Source organism: Chiloscyllium plagiosum, unplaced genomic scaffold, assembly GCF_037043375.1.
Source record: "Chiloscyllium plagiosum isolate Xiang-an unplaced genomic scaffold, Cpla_swu_hap1 HiC_scaffold_16, whole genome shotgun sequence".
Taxonomy (NCBI): Eukaryota; Metazoa; Chordata; class Chondrichthyes; order Orectolobiformes; family Hemiscylliidae; genus Chiloscyllium; species Chiloscyllium plagiosum.
Window position 1 is genome coordinate 71,789,796 of NW_028270154.1, and position 15,264 is coordinate 71,805,059.

The window sequence follows — 15,264 nt, forward strand, 5'->3', positions numbered from 1 at the left end:
GAGGGGTGAGTGTGTGTGTGTAAGAGGGTGATAGGGTGGGTGGATGAGTGAGGGGTGAGTGTGTGTAAGAGGGTGAGAGGGTGGGTGGATGAGCGAGGGGTAAATGTGTGTGTAAGAGTGTGAGAGGGTGGGTGGATGAGCGAGGGGTGAGTATGTGTGTAGGAGGGTGAGAGGGTGGGTGAATGAGTGAGGGGTGAGTGTAAGAGGGTGATAGGGTAAGTGATTGAGTGAGTGGTGAGTGTGTGTGCGTGTCAGAGGGTGAAGGGTAGGTGGATTAGCGATGGGTGAGTGAGTGTGTAAGAGGGTGAGAGGGTGGGTGGATGAGCAAGGGGTGAGTGTGTGTTTCAGAGGGTGAGAGGTTGGGCGGATGAGCGAGGGGTGAGTGTGTGTGAGAGGTGAGAGGGTGGGTGGATGAGCGAGGGATGATTGTGTGTGTGTAAGAGGGTGAGAGGATGTGTGGATGAGTGAGGGGTGATCGTGTGTAAGAGTGTGATAGGGTGAGTGCATGAGCGAGGGGTGACTGTGTGTGTTAGAGGGTGAGAGGGTGGGTGGATGAGCGAGGGGTAAGTGTGTGTGTGTGTAATAGGGTGAGAGGATGGGTGGATGGGCGAGGGGTGAGTGTGTGTGTAGGAGGGTGAGAGGGTGGGTGGATGAGTGAAGGATGAATGTGAGTGTGTAGGAGGGTGATAGGGTGGGTGGAAGAGCGAGGGGTGAGTGTAAGAGGGTGATAGGGTCGGTGATTGACTGAGGGGTGAGTGTGTGTGTGTAAGAGCGTGAAGAGCGGGTGGATGAGCGAGGGGTGAGTGAGTGTGTAAAAGGGTGAGAGAGTGAGTGGATGAGCGAGGGGTGAGTGTGTGTATGAGGGTGAGAGGGTGGGCGGATGAGCGAGGGGTGAGTGTGTGTGAGAGGTGAGAGGGTGGGTGGATGAGCGAGGGGTGAGTGTGTGTGTGTAAGTGGGTGAGAGGGTGGGTGGATGAGCGAGGGGTGAGTTTGTGTGTATGAGGGTGAGAGCGTGGGTGGATGAGTGAGGGGTGAGTGTGTGTGTGTAAGAGGGTGAGAGAGTGGGTGGATGAGCGAGCGGTGAGTGTGTGTGTGTAAGGGGGTGATAGGGTGTGTGGATGAGTGAGGGGTTAGTGTGTGTAAGAGTGTGAGAGGGTGGGTGGATGAGCGAGGGATAAGTGTGTGTGTAGGAGGGTGGGAGAGTGCGTGGATGAGTGAGGGTGAGTGTGTGTGTAGGTGGGTGAGAGGGTGGGTGGATGAGTGAGGGGTGAGTGTAAGAGGGTAATAGGGTAAGTGATTGAGTGAGGGGTGAGTGTGTGTGTGTGTAAGAGGGTTAAGGGTGGGTGGATTAGCGATGGGTGAGTGAGTGTGTAAGAGGGTGAGAGGGTGGGTGGATGAGCGAGGGGTGAGTGTGTGTGTCAGAGGGTGAGAGGGTGGGCGGATGAGCGAGGGATGAGTGTGTGTGAGAGGTGAGAGGGTGGGTGGATGAGCGAGGGGTGATTGTGTGTGTGTAAGAGGGTGAGAGGATGGGTGGATGAGCGAGGGATGAGTGTGTATGTAAGAGGGTGAGAGGGTGTGTGGATGAGTGAGGGGTGATCGTTTGTGTGTAAGAGTGTGATCGGGTGGGTGCATGAGCGAGGGGTGACTGTGTGTGTTAGAGGGTGAGAGGGTGGGTGGATGAGCGAGGGGTAAGTGTGTGTGTGTGTAATAGGGTGAGAGGATGGGTGGATGGGCGAGGGTTGAGTGTGTGTGTAGGAGGGTGAGAGTGTGGGTGGAAGAGCGAGGGGTGAGTGTAAGAGGGTGATAGGGTCGGTGATTGACTGAGGGGTGAGTGTGTGTGTAAGAGTGTGAAGAGCGGGTGGATGAGCGAAGGGTGAGTGTGTGTGTGTAAGAGGGTGAGAGGGTGGGTGGATGAGCGAGGGGTGAGTGTGTATGTAAAAGGGTGAGAGGGTGTGTGGATGAGTGAGGGGTGATTGTGTGTGTGTAAGAGTGTGATAGGGTGGGTGGATGAGCGAGGGGTGAGTATGTGTAAGAGTGTGAGACGGTGGGTGGATGAGTGAGGGGTAAGTGTGTGTAAGAGTGTGAGAGGGTGCGTGGATGAGTGAGGGGTGAGTGTGTGTGTAAGTGGGTTGAGAGGGTGGGTGGATGAGTGAGGGGTGAGTGTCTGTGTAAGAGGGTGAGAGGTTGGGTGGATGAGCGAGGGGTGAGTGTGTGTAAGAGTGTGAGAGGGTGGGTGGATGAGTGAGGGGTGAGTGTGTAAGTGGGTTGAGAGGGTGGGTGGATGAGCGAGTGGTGAGTGTGTGTGTAAGAGGGTTTGAGGGTAAGTGGATGAGCGAGGGCTGAGTGTATGTGTAAGAGGGTGAGAGGGTGGGTGGATAAGTGAGCGGTGAGTGTGTGTGTGTAAGAGGGTGATAGGATGGGTGGATGAGCGAGGGTGAGTGTGTGTGTAAGAGGGTGAGAGAGTGGGTATTAGCGAGGGGTGAGTGTGTGTGCAAGAGGGTGAGAGGGTGGGTGGATAAGCAAGGGGTGAGTGTGTATGTAAGACGGTGTGAGGGTGGGTGGGTGAGTGAGGGGTGATTGTGTGTGTGTAAGAGTGTGATAGGGTGGGTGGATGAGTGAGGGGTGAGTATGTGTAAGAGTGTGAGAGGGTGGGTGGATGAGTGAGGGCTGAGTGTGTGTAAGAGTGTGAGAGGGTGGGTGGATGAGTGAGGGGTGATTGTCTGTGTAAGTGGGTTGAGAGGGTGGGTGGATGAGTGAGTGGTGAGTGTGTATGTAAGAGGGTGAGAGGGTAAGTGGATGAGCGAGGGGTGAGTGTATGTGTAAGAGAGTGAGAGGGTGGGTGGATAAGTGAGGGGTGAGTGTGTGTGTGTAAGAGGAGTGATAGGATGGGTGGATGAGCGAGAGGTGAGTGTGTGTGTAAGAGGGTGAGAGGGTGGGTGGATGAGCGAGGGGTGAGTGTGTGTGTGTTAGAGGGTGAGAGGGTGGGTGGATGAGCGAGGGGTGAGTGCGTGTGGAAGAGGGTGGGAGAGTGGGTGCATAAGCGAGGAGTAAGTGTGTGTGTGTAAGAGGGTGATAGGATGGGTGGATGAGTGAGGGGTGAGTGTGTGTGTAAGAGGGTGAGAGGTTGGGTGGATAAGCGAGGGGTGAGTGTGTGTAAGAGTGTGAGAAGGTGGGTGGATGAGTGAGGGGTGAGTGTGTGTGTAAGTGGGATGAGAGGGTGGGTGGATGAGCGAGTGGTGAGTGTGTGTGTAAGAGGGTGAGAGGGTAAGTGGATGAGCGAGGGGTGAGTGTCTGTGTCAGAGAGTGAGAGGGTGGGTGGATAAGTGAGGGGTGAGTGTGTGTGTGTAAAAGGAGTGATAGGATGGGTGGATGAGCGAGGGGTGAGAGTGTGTGTAAGAGGGTGAGAGAGTGGGTATGAGCGAGCGGTGAGTGTGTGTGTAAGAGGGTGAGAGGGTGGGTGGATGAGCGAGGGGTGAGTGCGTGTGTAAGAGGGTGAGAGGGTGGGTGGATGAGCGAGGGGTGAGTACGTGTGGAAGAGGGTGGGAGAGTGGGTGGATAAGCGAGGAGTAAGTGTGTGTGTGTAAGAGGGTGATAGGGTGGGTGGATGAGCGAGGGGTAAGTATGTGTGTGTAAGAGGATGAGAGGGTGGGTGGATGAGCGAGGGGTGAGTGTGTTTGTAGGAGGGTGATAGGGTGGGAGGATGAGTGAGGGGTGAGTGTGTGTGTTGGAGGGTGATAGGGTGGGTGGATGAGCGCGGGGTGTGTGTGTGTGTATGAGGGTGAGAGGGTGTGTGTCGGAGGGTGATAGTGTGGGTGGATGAGCGAGGGTGAGTGTGTGTAAGAGGATGAGAGGGTGTATGTAGGAGGGTGAGAGGGTGGGTGGATGAGCGAGGGGTGAGTGTGTGTGTAAGAGGGTGAGAGAACGGGTGGATGAGCGAGGGGTGAGTGTGTGCGTGTTAGAGGGTGAAGGTTGGGTGGATGAGCTTGGGATGAGTGCGTGTGGAAGAGGGTGGGAGAGTGGGTGGATAAGCGAGGGGTAAGTGTGTGTGTGTGTAAGAGGGTGAGAGGGTGGGTGGATGAGCGAGGGGTAAGTGTGTTTGTGTGTAAGAGGGTGAGAGGGTGGGTGGATGAGCGAGGGGTGAGTGTGTGTGTGTTAGAGGGTGAAGGGTGGGTGGATGAGCTTGGGATGAGTGCGTGTGGAAGAGGGTGGGAGAGTGGGTGGATAAGCGAGGGGTGAGTGTGTGTGTGTGTGTAAGAGGGTGAGAGGGTGGGTAGATGAGCGAGGGGTAAGTGTGTGTGTGTAAGAGGGTGAGAGGGTGGGTGGATGAGCGAGGGGTGAGTGCGTGTGGAAGAGGGTGGGAGAGTGGGTGGATAAGCGAGGGGTAAGTGTGTGTGTGTGTAAGAGGGTGAGAGGGTGGGTGGATGAGCGAGGGGTAAGTGAGTGTGTGTGTAAGAGGGTGAAAGGGTAGGTGGATGTGCAAGGGGTGAGCGTGTGTGTGTAGGAGGGTGATAGGGTGGGTGGATGAGCGAGGGGTGAGTGTGTGTAAGAGGGTGTGAGGGTGTCTGTAGGAAGGTGATAGGGTGGGGGATGAGTGAGGGGTGAGTGTGTATAAGAGGGTGAGAGGGTGTGTGGATGAGCGAGGGGTGAGAGTGTGTGTGTGTAAGAGGGTGAGAGGGTGGGTGGATGAGCAAGGGGTGAGTTTGTATGTAAGAGGGTGAGAGGGTGGGTGGATGAGCGAGGGGTGAGTGTGTGTGTAAGTGGGTGGGCCGATGAGCGAGGGGTGTGTGTAAGAGGGTGATAGGGTGGGTGGATGAGTGAGGGGTGAGTGTGTGTGTAAGTGGGTTGAGAGGGTGGGTGGATGAGCGAGGGGTGAGTTTGTATGTAAGAGGGTGAGAGGGTGGGTGGATGAGCGAGGGGTGAGTGTGTGTGTAAGTGGGTGGGCCGATGAGCGAGGGGTGTGTGTAAGAGGGTGATAGGGTGGGTGGATGAGTGAGTGGTGAGTGTGTGTGTAAGTGGGTTGAGAGGGTGGGTGGATGAGTGAGGGTTGAGTGTGTGTAAGAGTGTGAGAGGGTGGGTGGATGAGTGATGGATGAGTGTGTGTGTAAGTGGGTTGAGAGGGTGGGTGGATGAGCGAGTGGTGTGTGTGTGTGTAAGAGGGTGAGAGGGTTTGTGGATAAGTGAGGGGTGAGCGTGTGTGTGTAAGAGGGTGATAGGATGGGTGGATGAGCGAGGGGTGAGTGTGTGTGTAAGAGGGTGAGAGAGTGGGTATGAGCGAGTGGTGAGTGTGTGTGTAAGAGGGTGAGAGGTGGGTGGACGAGCGAGGGGTGAGTGTGTGTGTAAGAGGGTGAGAGGGTTGGTGGATGAGCGAGGGGTGAGTGTGTGTGTGTTAGAGGGTGAGAGGGTGGGTGGATGAGCGAGGGGTGAGTGCGTGTGGAAGAGGGTGGGAGAGTGGGTGGATAAGCGAGGAGTAAGTGTGTGTGTGTAAGAGGGTGATAGGGTGGGTGGATGAGCGAGGGGTAAGTATGTGTGTGTAAGAGGGTGAGAGGGAGGGTGGATGAGCGAGGGGGAAGTATGTGTGTGTAAGAGGGTGAGAGGGTGGGTGGATGAGCGAGGGGTAAGTGTGTGTGTGTAAGAGGGTGAGAGGGTGGGTGGATGAGCGAAGGGTAAGTATGTGTGTGTAAGAGGGTGAGAGGGTGGGTGGATGAGCGAGGGGTAAGTGTGTGTGTGTGTAAGAGGGTGAGAGGGTGGGTGGATGAGCGAGGGGTGAGTGTGTGTGTAAGAGGGTGAGAGGGTTGGTGGATGAGCGAGGGGTGAGTGTGTGTGTGTTAGAGGGTGAGAGGGTGGGTGGATGAGCGAGGGTTGAGAGCGTGTGGAAGTGGGTGGGAGAGTGGGTGGATAAGCGAGGAGTAAGTGTGTGTGTGTCAGAGGGTGATAGGGTGGGTGGATGAGCGAGGGGTAAGTATGTGTGTGTAAGAGGGTGAGAGGGTGGGTGGATGAGCGAGGGGTAAGTGTGTGTGTGTAAGAGGGTGAGAGGGTGGGTGGATGAGCGAAGGGTAAGTATGTGTGTGTAAGAGGGTGAGAGGGTGGGTGGATGAGCGAGGGGTAAGTGTGTGTGTGTGTAAGAGGGTGAGAGGGTGGGTGGATGAGCGAGCGCTGAGTGTGTTTGTAGGAGGGTGAGAGGGTGGGAGGATGAATGAGGGGTGAGTGTGTGTGTAAGAGGGTGAAAGGGTAGGTTAATGAGCAAGGAGTGAGCCTGTGTGTGTGTAGGAGGGTGATAGGGTGGGTGGATGAGCGAGGGGTGAGTGTGTGTAAGAGGGTGAGAGGGTGTGTGTAGGAGGGTGGTAGGGTGGGGGAATGAGCGAGGGTTGAGTGTGTATAAGAGGGTGAGAGGGTGTGTGGATGAGCGAGGGGTTAGTGTGTGTGTGTAAGAGGGTGAGAGGGTGGGTGGATGAGCGAGGGGTGAGTTTGTGTGTAAGAGGGTGAGAGGGTGGGTGGCTGAGCGAGGGGTGAGTGTGTGTGTAAGAGGGTGGGTCGATGAGCGAGGGGTGTGTGTAAGAGGGTGATAGGGTAGGTAATTGAGTGAGGGGTGAGTGTGTGTAAGAGGGTGAGCGTGTGGGTGGATGAGCAAGGGGTAAGTGTGTGTGTGTAAGAGGTTGAGAGGGTGGGTGGATGAGTGAGGGGTGATTGTGTGTGTGTAAGAGGGTGAGAGGGTGGGTGGATGAGCGAGGGGTGAGTGTGTGTTAAAGTGTGAGAGGGTGGGTGGCTGAGCGAGAGGTGAGTGTGTGTGTATAAGAGGGTGAGAGGGTGGGTGATTGAGTGAGGGGCGAGTGTGTGTGTAAGAGGGTAAGAGGGTGGGTGGATGAGCGAGTGGTGAGTGTGTGTGTAAGAGGGTGAGAGGGTGGGCGGATAAGCGTGGGGTGAGTGTGTGTTTAAGAGGGTGATAGGGTGAGTTGATGAGTGAGGGGTGACTGTGTGTGTAAGAGGGTGAGAGGGTGAGTGATTGAGTGAGGGGTGAGTGTGTGTGTAAGAGGGTGGGTGGATGAGCGAGACGTGTGTGTGTGTAAGAGCGTGAGTGGATGAGTGAGGGATTAGTGTTGGGGTGAGAGTGGGTGAGTGAACGGGTGAGTCGGTACGTGGGTGTGTAAGAGGCTGAATGCCTGTGCAAGAAGGTGAGGGCGTGGATGAGAGGATGAATGAGTGTGTAAGTGCGTGTGTTTTTGAGCGGGTGGGTAAGAGGGAGTGGGTGGGAGTATGTGTGTGAGTGAATGAGAGTGAGTCAATAAGAAGGTGAATGAGTGAATGGGCGAGCGGCTGAGTGAGTGCGTGCGTGAATGGATAGCTAAGTGAGGAAGCCACTGAGTGAGTGAATAAGTGTGCAGGCAAATGAAAGACAATGGGTTGGAATGAGAGTTAGGTGATGTGATAGTGAATTGGTGTGATGTGAGTAGTTGGTATGGGAGTCATTGGGGTGGTTTCAGCGGTAAAATGATTTTGAGGGAGAAATAATCTGGTTTTGGTGGACAGTGGTTGTGGCATAGATGGGTCAGGTCACCAATGCCCAGGATAGTTGGGTCAGATTGGTGGCATGGGGTGTTGGTTGGGTTGCATTGGAAGGTTAACTGGGTCACAACTGATAAGACCGTAAGACACAGGAGCAGAAATTAGGCCATTCAGCCCATCCAGTCTGCTCTGCCATTCAATCATGGCTGATAAGTTTCTCAACCCCATTCTCCTGCTTTCTCCTTGTAACCTTTGATCCCATTGACCATTAAGAACCTACCTATCTCAGTTGTAAATATACTCAATAACCTGGCCTCCACAGTCTTCTGTGGCAATGAATTCCATAGATTCCCCACTATCAGGCTGAAGACGTTTCTCCTTATCTCCACTCTAAAAGGGTTTCCCTTTACTCTAAGGCTGTGTCTTCGGGTCCTAGTCAATGTTTTCCTCCTCCCTCTACAAGAATTTTACCTTGTTGATTTTAACCCTATTGCGAATCCTCTTGCAAGGATGCCTGCCTTGAAGAAGTTTTCCACCTCCCCCTACAAGAATCTCAGGGAGTGCCTCTCCCACTGCAGCTCCCAGGTCCAAACTTCCAGCTCAGCATTGTCCCCATAACTTATCCAACCTGTCTATCTTCTTTTCCACCTATCCACTCCACCCTCCCCCCCCCCTTGACCTATTGTACTCTATGCTACTTTCTCCTCACCCCCACCATCCTCTCACTTATCTCTCCACCCTTCAGGCTCTCTGCCTGTATTCCTGATGAAGGGCTTTTGCCCGAAACGTCGATTTTACTGCTCCTCTGATGCTGCCTGAACTGCTGTGCTCTTCCAGCACCACTAATCCAGAATCTGGTTTCCAGCATCTGCAGTCATTGTTTTTACCTCAATCCTTCTGCAGCCTCCCTGCCTCCTCAATGCTACCTGTCCCTCTACCAATCTTTGTAGCATCTGCAAACCTGGCCAGAATACCCTCAGTTCCTTCATCTAGATCGTTAATGTATAAAGTGAAAAGTTGTGGTCCAGACACTGAGCCTTGCAGAACACAACTTGACACCGGCTGTCATTCTGAGAATCCCTTTTATTCTCACTCTCTGCTACCTGCCAGACAACCAAGCTTCTATCCATGCTTGCACCTTGCCTCTAACACCATGAGCCCTTATCTTATTCAGTAGCCTCCTGTGTGGCCCCTTGTCAAAGGCCTTCTTGAAATCCTGGTAGATAACATCCATTGGCTCTCCTTGATCTAACCTGCTTGTTACTTCCTCTAAGAATTCTAGCAGATTTGTCAGGCCTGAACTCCCCTTGGTGAAACCATGCTGACTTTGCCTTATTTTACTATACACTTCTAAGTATTCAGAAATCGCATCCTTCACAATGGATTCCAGGATCTTACACATGACCAAGGTTAGGCTAATCAGTCTGTAAATTTCCGTCTTTTGCCCTACTCCCTTTTTAAACTGGGGTGTAATGTTAGCAATTTTCCAGTCCTCTGGGATCCTCCCTAAGTCTAGCAATTCCTGAAAGATCACCAGTCACACCTCCACTTTGTCTTCAGCTATCTCTCTTAGAACTCTGGGATGCAATCCATCTGGTGATTTCTCCACCTTCAGGCCTTTCGTTTTTCCAGCACCTTATTCTTGGTGATGGCTCCCATACTCAGCTCTGCCCCCTCATTCTCTTGAATTTTTGGAATATTACTCACGTCTTCCACTGTGGCGCAAAGTAATTGTTCAGTTCCTTGTTTTCCTTGTTTTCCACTATCTCTTCAGCATCATTTTCCAACGGCCCAATGTCCACTGTTGCCTCTCTTTTGCTCTTTATATACCTAAAGAACCTAAACCTAAACACTCTTCCTTTATATGACTGGCTAGTTCATCCACTGCCTCCTCATTTTGTTTTTTGTTGCCCTCTGCTGGTCTTTGTAAGCTTCCCAATCCTCTGGTTTCCTACTGCCCTTTGCCACAGTATATGCTTCCTCTTTTCCTTTTATGCTATCCCTGACTTCCCTAGTCAGCAATGGTTGCCTCATCCTCCCTGTACCATGCTTCTTTTACCTCAGGATGAATCTCTGTTGTGTCTCCTGAATTATTCCTAGAAACTCCTGCCATTGCTGTTCCACTGTCTTTCCTGCTGGGCTCCTCTCCCAGTCAATTCTATCCAGCTACTCCCTCATGCCTCTGTATTTGCCTTTATTCAGCTGTAATACCGTTACCCCTGATTCTATCTTCTCCCTCTCAAATTGCAGAGTAAATTCAATCATATTATGATCACTGCCCCTTCAGGATTCCTTCACCTTAAGCTCCCTTATCAAGTCTGCCTCATTGCACAACACTAAATCCAGAATTGCCTGTTCCCTAGTGGGCTCCATCACAAGCTGCTGCAAACAGCCATCTCGTAGACATTCCACAAATTCATTTTCTTGTGAACCACTACTAATCTGATTTTCCCAGTTCACCTGCATATTGAAATCCCCGATGATTACTGTAACTTTGCCTTTCCTTCACATCTTTTCTATCTCCTGGTGTATCTTGCACCCCAGCTCCTGACGACTGTTTGGAGGCCTGGTTTGTTTTATCTTTGCGGTTCCTCACATAGATTCTACACCATCTGACCCTACTTCATTTCTTACTATTGATTTAATTTCATTCCTTATTAATAAGTCAACCCTACCACCTTTGCCCACCTTTTCAATAGACTAGATTAGATTACCTCCGAAGAGTAACCCACCCAGACCCATTTCCCTCTGACTGATGTACCTAACACTATGGGCAATACAGCACGGCCACTTCACCTGACCCGCATATCTTTGGACTGTGGAAGGAAATCGGAGCACTCGGAGGAAACCCACGCAGACACAGGGAGAATGTGCAAACTCCACACAGACAGTTGCCCGAGGCTGGTATCGAACATGGGACCCTGGCGGTGTGAGGCAGCAGTGCTATCCACTGAGCCACCGTGGATGCATATCCTATTCAGCTCCTAATCCTGATGCCCTTGCAGAACACGTCTCCATGATGCCCACCACATCATACCTGCCAATTTTTATCTGCACCACAAGCTCATTTACCTTATTCCTTATACTACATGCATTCAGTTACAATACCTTCAGTCCTGTATTAACTGTCCCAAGTACGCTTGAAGTTTGGTTGCTAACTCTTTCCAAACACTCTTTTTGTCTGTGCTGGAGATTTTGATAACCTCTCCTGCGTTCTACATTCTTACCTCTCCTTTAATTCGGGTTTTCTGATTTCCCCTATAACCTACCCTCCCTCCCATCCCCATTTAGTTTAATAGCCCTATCTACAGCCCGAGATATGCGATGATCAGATGATCGAGGGGACAGTCAGTTTGGTTGGACGTAGGGTGGATGGTTAGGGGTTGGGAGTCATGTCTGTCCATGACAGTATTTAGGCTGTCAGAGAGCAGTCAGCTGGGTTGGGGGTAAATAAATGATGTTTGTTGCAGTGCATGGTTGATTTACTGCAGCTAAATACTGAGTTTGACCAGATAGTTAAACTGACAAATATTTTCTGTGGAATAATCCAGGTAAGCCTTGCATATCTTTTGGAAATATTCCTGCATTAAGCCAAGTAGCCAGGAATCAGCCTGTCAGAAGTTTCACCTTTGTGGACTATTTCCACATTTGTATTTAACTCACAATCAATGCAGGGTCCTTGAGCGCATCTCCAAATGGACACCCCAACTCTGACAGTCTGAAGGCTTGGAATAAGTAGTGTTCCCAGCACACGGGCTTTGCCCCAGCCTACCTCATCTACACACATCAGAATATCCTTCTCTCCTTTTCTCCCTCTCTGTTTTATTGAGCTTCCCATTAAAGTCTAAAAGTTCACAAAGAATGATTGACAATGGATAAATGTGTGGTAAATGAGGTTGGTCATCTGTAAACAGCTTTATTCATAGAAAGGAAAGGAATAAGAGCAGGCCCTTCAGCCCTTGAGCCTGTTCCACCATTCAATGCAATCATGTCTGATATGTGGCCCAACTCCATGTGAGAAAGTGAGGACTGCAGATGTTGGAGATCAGAGTCGAGAGTGTGGTGCTGGAAAAGTACAGCAGGTCAGGCAGCATCCGAGGAGCAGGAGAATCGACATTTCGGGCATAAGCCCTTCATGAGGAATGAGGCTTGAGGGCTGGGGACTGAGAGATAAATGGGGGGGGGGGGGGGGGGTGCTCTGGGGAAGGTAGCTGGGAATACAATAGGTAGATGAAGGTGGTGGAGAAGGTGATAGGTCGGAGAGGAGGGTGCAGCGGATAGATGGGAAAGATTAGATTCCCTACAGTGTGGAAATAGGCCTTTCGGCCCAATCAGTCCTCACTGACGCTCCAAAGAGTAACCCAACCAGACCCAATTTCCCTCTGACTAATGCACCTAACACTATGGGCAATGTAGCATGGCCAATTCACCTAACCTGCACATCTTTGGACTGTGGGAGGAAACTGGAGGAAACCCACACAAGATGATGGATAGGTCAAGAGGGTGGTGCCAAGTTGGAGGTTTGGTACTGGGATAATGTGGGGAGAGGGGAAATGAGGAAACTGGTGAAATCCATATTAATCCAGTGGGAAGGAGCAATGCTATGAAAGCTAGTACTTCCAAATAAGCCTGTTGGACTATAATCTGGTGTTCTGTGAATTTTAAACATAGTCAAAGACTGAGCTTTCACAGCCCTCTGTGGTACAGACTTTCAAAGATTCACTACCCTCTTTGTGAAAATATTTCTCTGCATCTCAGTCTGAAATCATTTGTCCCTTATCCTGAGAGGGTCCCTCTGTATATTAGATACACAGCCAGGGCAAAACAACCTCTTAGAATCCAGCACCTTCAGAATTTTTAGGATGTTAGGGTTGTCATTCTTCTAACCATCAGAGAATATTGACTCAATTTACTTTGTTGCAGAAATAGGACAATCACCCCCATACCCATCGCAGGGAGTAATCGAGTGAGCCTGGATGAAGGATTAGACTGTGCATATCACACGGTCTTACCCAATGATGTGAATGCTGCAGAGATTGGCAAAATGTTACAAAGAGATATGCAGAAAAACCAGACAGGTGGAAACAGTGCCTGTCGGTCAAAAATAAAAGAGATTTCTATGTAATAAAAGAGAAACAGCTAGAAATCACGGCAGAGTTTGGGCTCTAGAAGCAGGACAGACGTCAATAAAAACTTGCAGCCAGATACAGACACTGATGGTTTACCTCATGAGTTACAAAGGAGTGCAGCCTGACATCAGCTCGTTCCCGGACGAGCTTCCACACATCATCCCCATACGATTCTTTGATGAAGTCATGAAGACTTTCGCACAGCAGCCCATACATCGTGAACGCTGAAGAGACCAAGTGAAGACAGAAGGGCACACCCAGAAGGAACCAGCTGCTCACCAGCAAGTGATTGGGACTGGGTAATGTTGAACGCAAATGTCGCAGTGTTTCCTCTTCCAGAACGGAGCTGAGAACTGGTGTGTCTCCACAGGCAGAGGTGACTCCTCATTTTGAGAACGCTGTAATTATAGCTGCAGCTGACCTAAGTAGGGCAACACTCAAGAGGCAGCTGTCAGTTACAAATGACCACTCTTCGTCTCTGAGAGGACAGAGTTTGTTTCCTTGACCTGATTCAGTCAACTTGTTGTGGGAGCCAGCAGTTTAACAGAGAGACGCTTCCCCTGAATCCCGAACTCCGAGCAAGATAACAACTGGTTTCACTGGAATGTCCATCTTGGGTGCAGGGGCTCCAAGCATGAACCACAAGGAAGCTCCGATCATTCCCAAGAGCCATCAGCAGCATCGCTAGTTAGACCAGCATTTGATGCCAGCCCTAATCACCGTTAAAAATCTGAGTTATCCTTTTAACCACTTTGTAGTAGACACAGAAGCACATAAAATAGGAACAAGACAAGACCATTCGGCCTGTCAAGGCTGCTCTCCCATTCGATATGACAAGACCTGAACTTGGGGTTCAATCCCAAAATGACTCTAAAACCTTCTTGGGCAGAGAATTACAAGGATTCCCAGTCTCTTTCAAATGAAGAGGCTTCTCCTTATCTAAGTCTGGAATAATCATCCCTTTATCCTGAAAGTGTATCCCTGTTCGAGATTCCGCAGCCTGGGGTAAACATCCTCTGTGTTGCCTCTGTCAAGCCCCTTTAAATCACCCACAGTGCTGAGAGGGACAGAAATCCAGTTTAAAAGAGTAGAGTAGGAACAGAATTCCAGTGAGTGAAACTCACCTCCAGCCTAAGATTGTCAGGATTCAATAGAATGTCAAGGGGAAAGAGTTAAAGTCAATCTTGTTGCAGATGGTCATTACTTGATACTTGTGTGGTGTGAATGTTACATGCTATGTGTCAGCTAAGCCTGAATATTGTCCAGGTCTTGCTGTATTTGGACATGGACTGCCTCAGAATTTGAGGAGATGCAAATGGTGTAAACATCAGCAAACATCCCCAATCCATTCTTTATGATGAAGGGAGGGTCATTGATGAAGCAGCTAAAGATGGCTGGGCCAAAGATACTATCCTGAGGAGCTCCTACAGAGATGTCTGGAACTGAGATGACTGGCCTCCAACAACCACAACCGTCTTCCTATAGAATCATAGAATCCCTACAGTGCTGAAGCAGACCATTTGGCCCAACAAGTACACACTGACCCGCTGAGGTGCATCTCCTCCAGACCCATTCCCCTACCCTATCCCGTAACCCTGCATTTCCCCATGGCTGATCCCCCTAACCTTCACATCCCTGAACACTACAGGCAATTTAGCATGGCCAATTCACCTAACCTGCACATCTTTTGACTGTGGGAAAATACCAGAGCACCCGGAGGGGACCCACGTAGACACAGGGAGAATGTGCAAACTCCACACAGACAGCCGCCCGAGGCTGGAATTCAACCTGGGTCCCCGGGTGCTGTGAGGCAGGGTTAAAGAGAATCCTAAGGTATTCTACACATACATTAAAACAAAAGGATAACTGGGAAGAAGGTAGGACCACTCAAGGATAAAGGACAGCACTCGGGCTTGGAGGCAGAGGATGTTGACGAGATCTTAAATGAGTACTTTGCATTGGTATTCATGCAGGAGAAGGATATGGAGGATAGTGAGATTTGTGTGGAGTATGCTAATGTGCCTGGGCATATTGAGGTCAAGAAAGAAGTGATGTTGGGTCTCTTGGAGAGCTTTAAGGTGGATAAGTCCCCAGAGCCCAATGGTATCTACCCCACATTATTGAGAGAGGCAAGAGAGATTGCTGGGGCATTGACAAAGATATTTTTATCCTCATTAACCACTAGACACGTCCCTGAGAACTGGCGAGTGGTTAGTATTGTTGAAGAAGAGAAACTATAGACAGGTGAGTCTCACATCAGTGGTTGGAAAGTTATTGGAGAGAATTCTTAGGGATAGGACTTACACTCATTTGGAAAAACATGCCCTACTCAAGGAACAGCAGCATGGCTTTGTGCAGGGCTTATGTCTTACTAACTTGACTGAATTTTTCGAGGCAGTGATAACGGTGATTGACGAGGGAAGAGCAATGGATGTTGTCTACATGGATTTTAGTAAGGCTTTCGACAAGGTCCCTCATGATAGGCTCATCCAGAAGATTAGGATGCATGGGATCCATGGTGACTTGGCTGCATGGATTCAGATTTGGTTACCCATAGAAGGCAGAGGGTAGTGATGGAAGGATGTTTTTCTGGCTGAAGGTCTGTGACTGGTGGTGTTCCACAGTGATCCGTACA

At 50.6% G+C, this 15,264-nt stretch overlaps 1 protein-coding gene across 1 annotated transcript in view; it reads right to left on the reverse strand.

Moving 5' to 3' along the window:
- The window catches only part of LOC148147572 (soluble guanylate cyclase 88E-like), an 80,531-nt gene extending 67,553 nt beyond the window's left edge, over positions 1-12,978 (reverse strand). Inside the window, exon 1 of the mRNA XM_087995055.1 lies at positions 12,726-12,978. Within this exon, the coding sequence (XP_087851181.1) occupies positions 12,726-12,845 (120 nt within the window). The 5' untranslated portion in view covers positions 12,846-12,978. The remainder of the gene's footprint in view (positions 1-12,725) is intronic.
- Between the last annotated feature and the right edge of the window lie 2,286 nt (positions 12,979-15,264).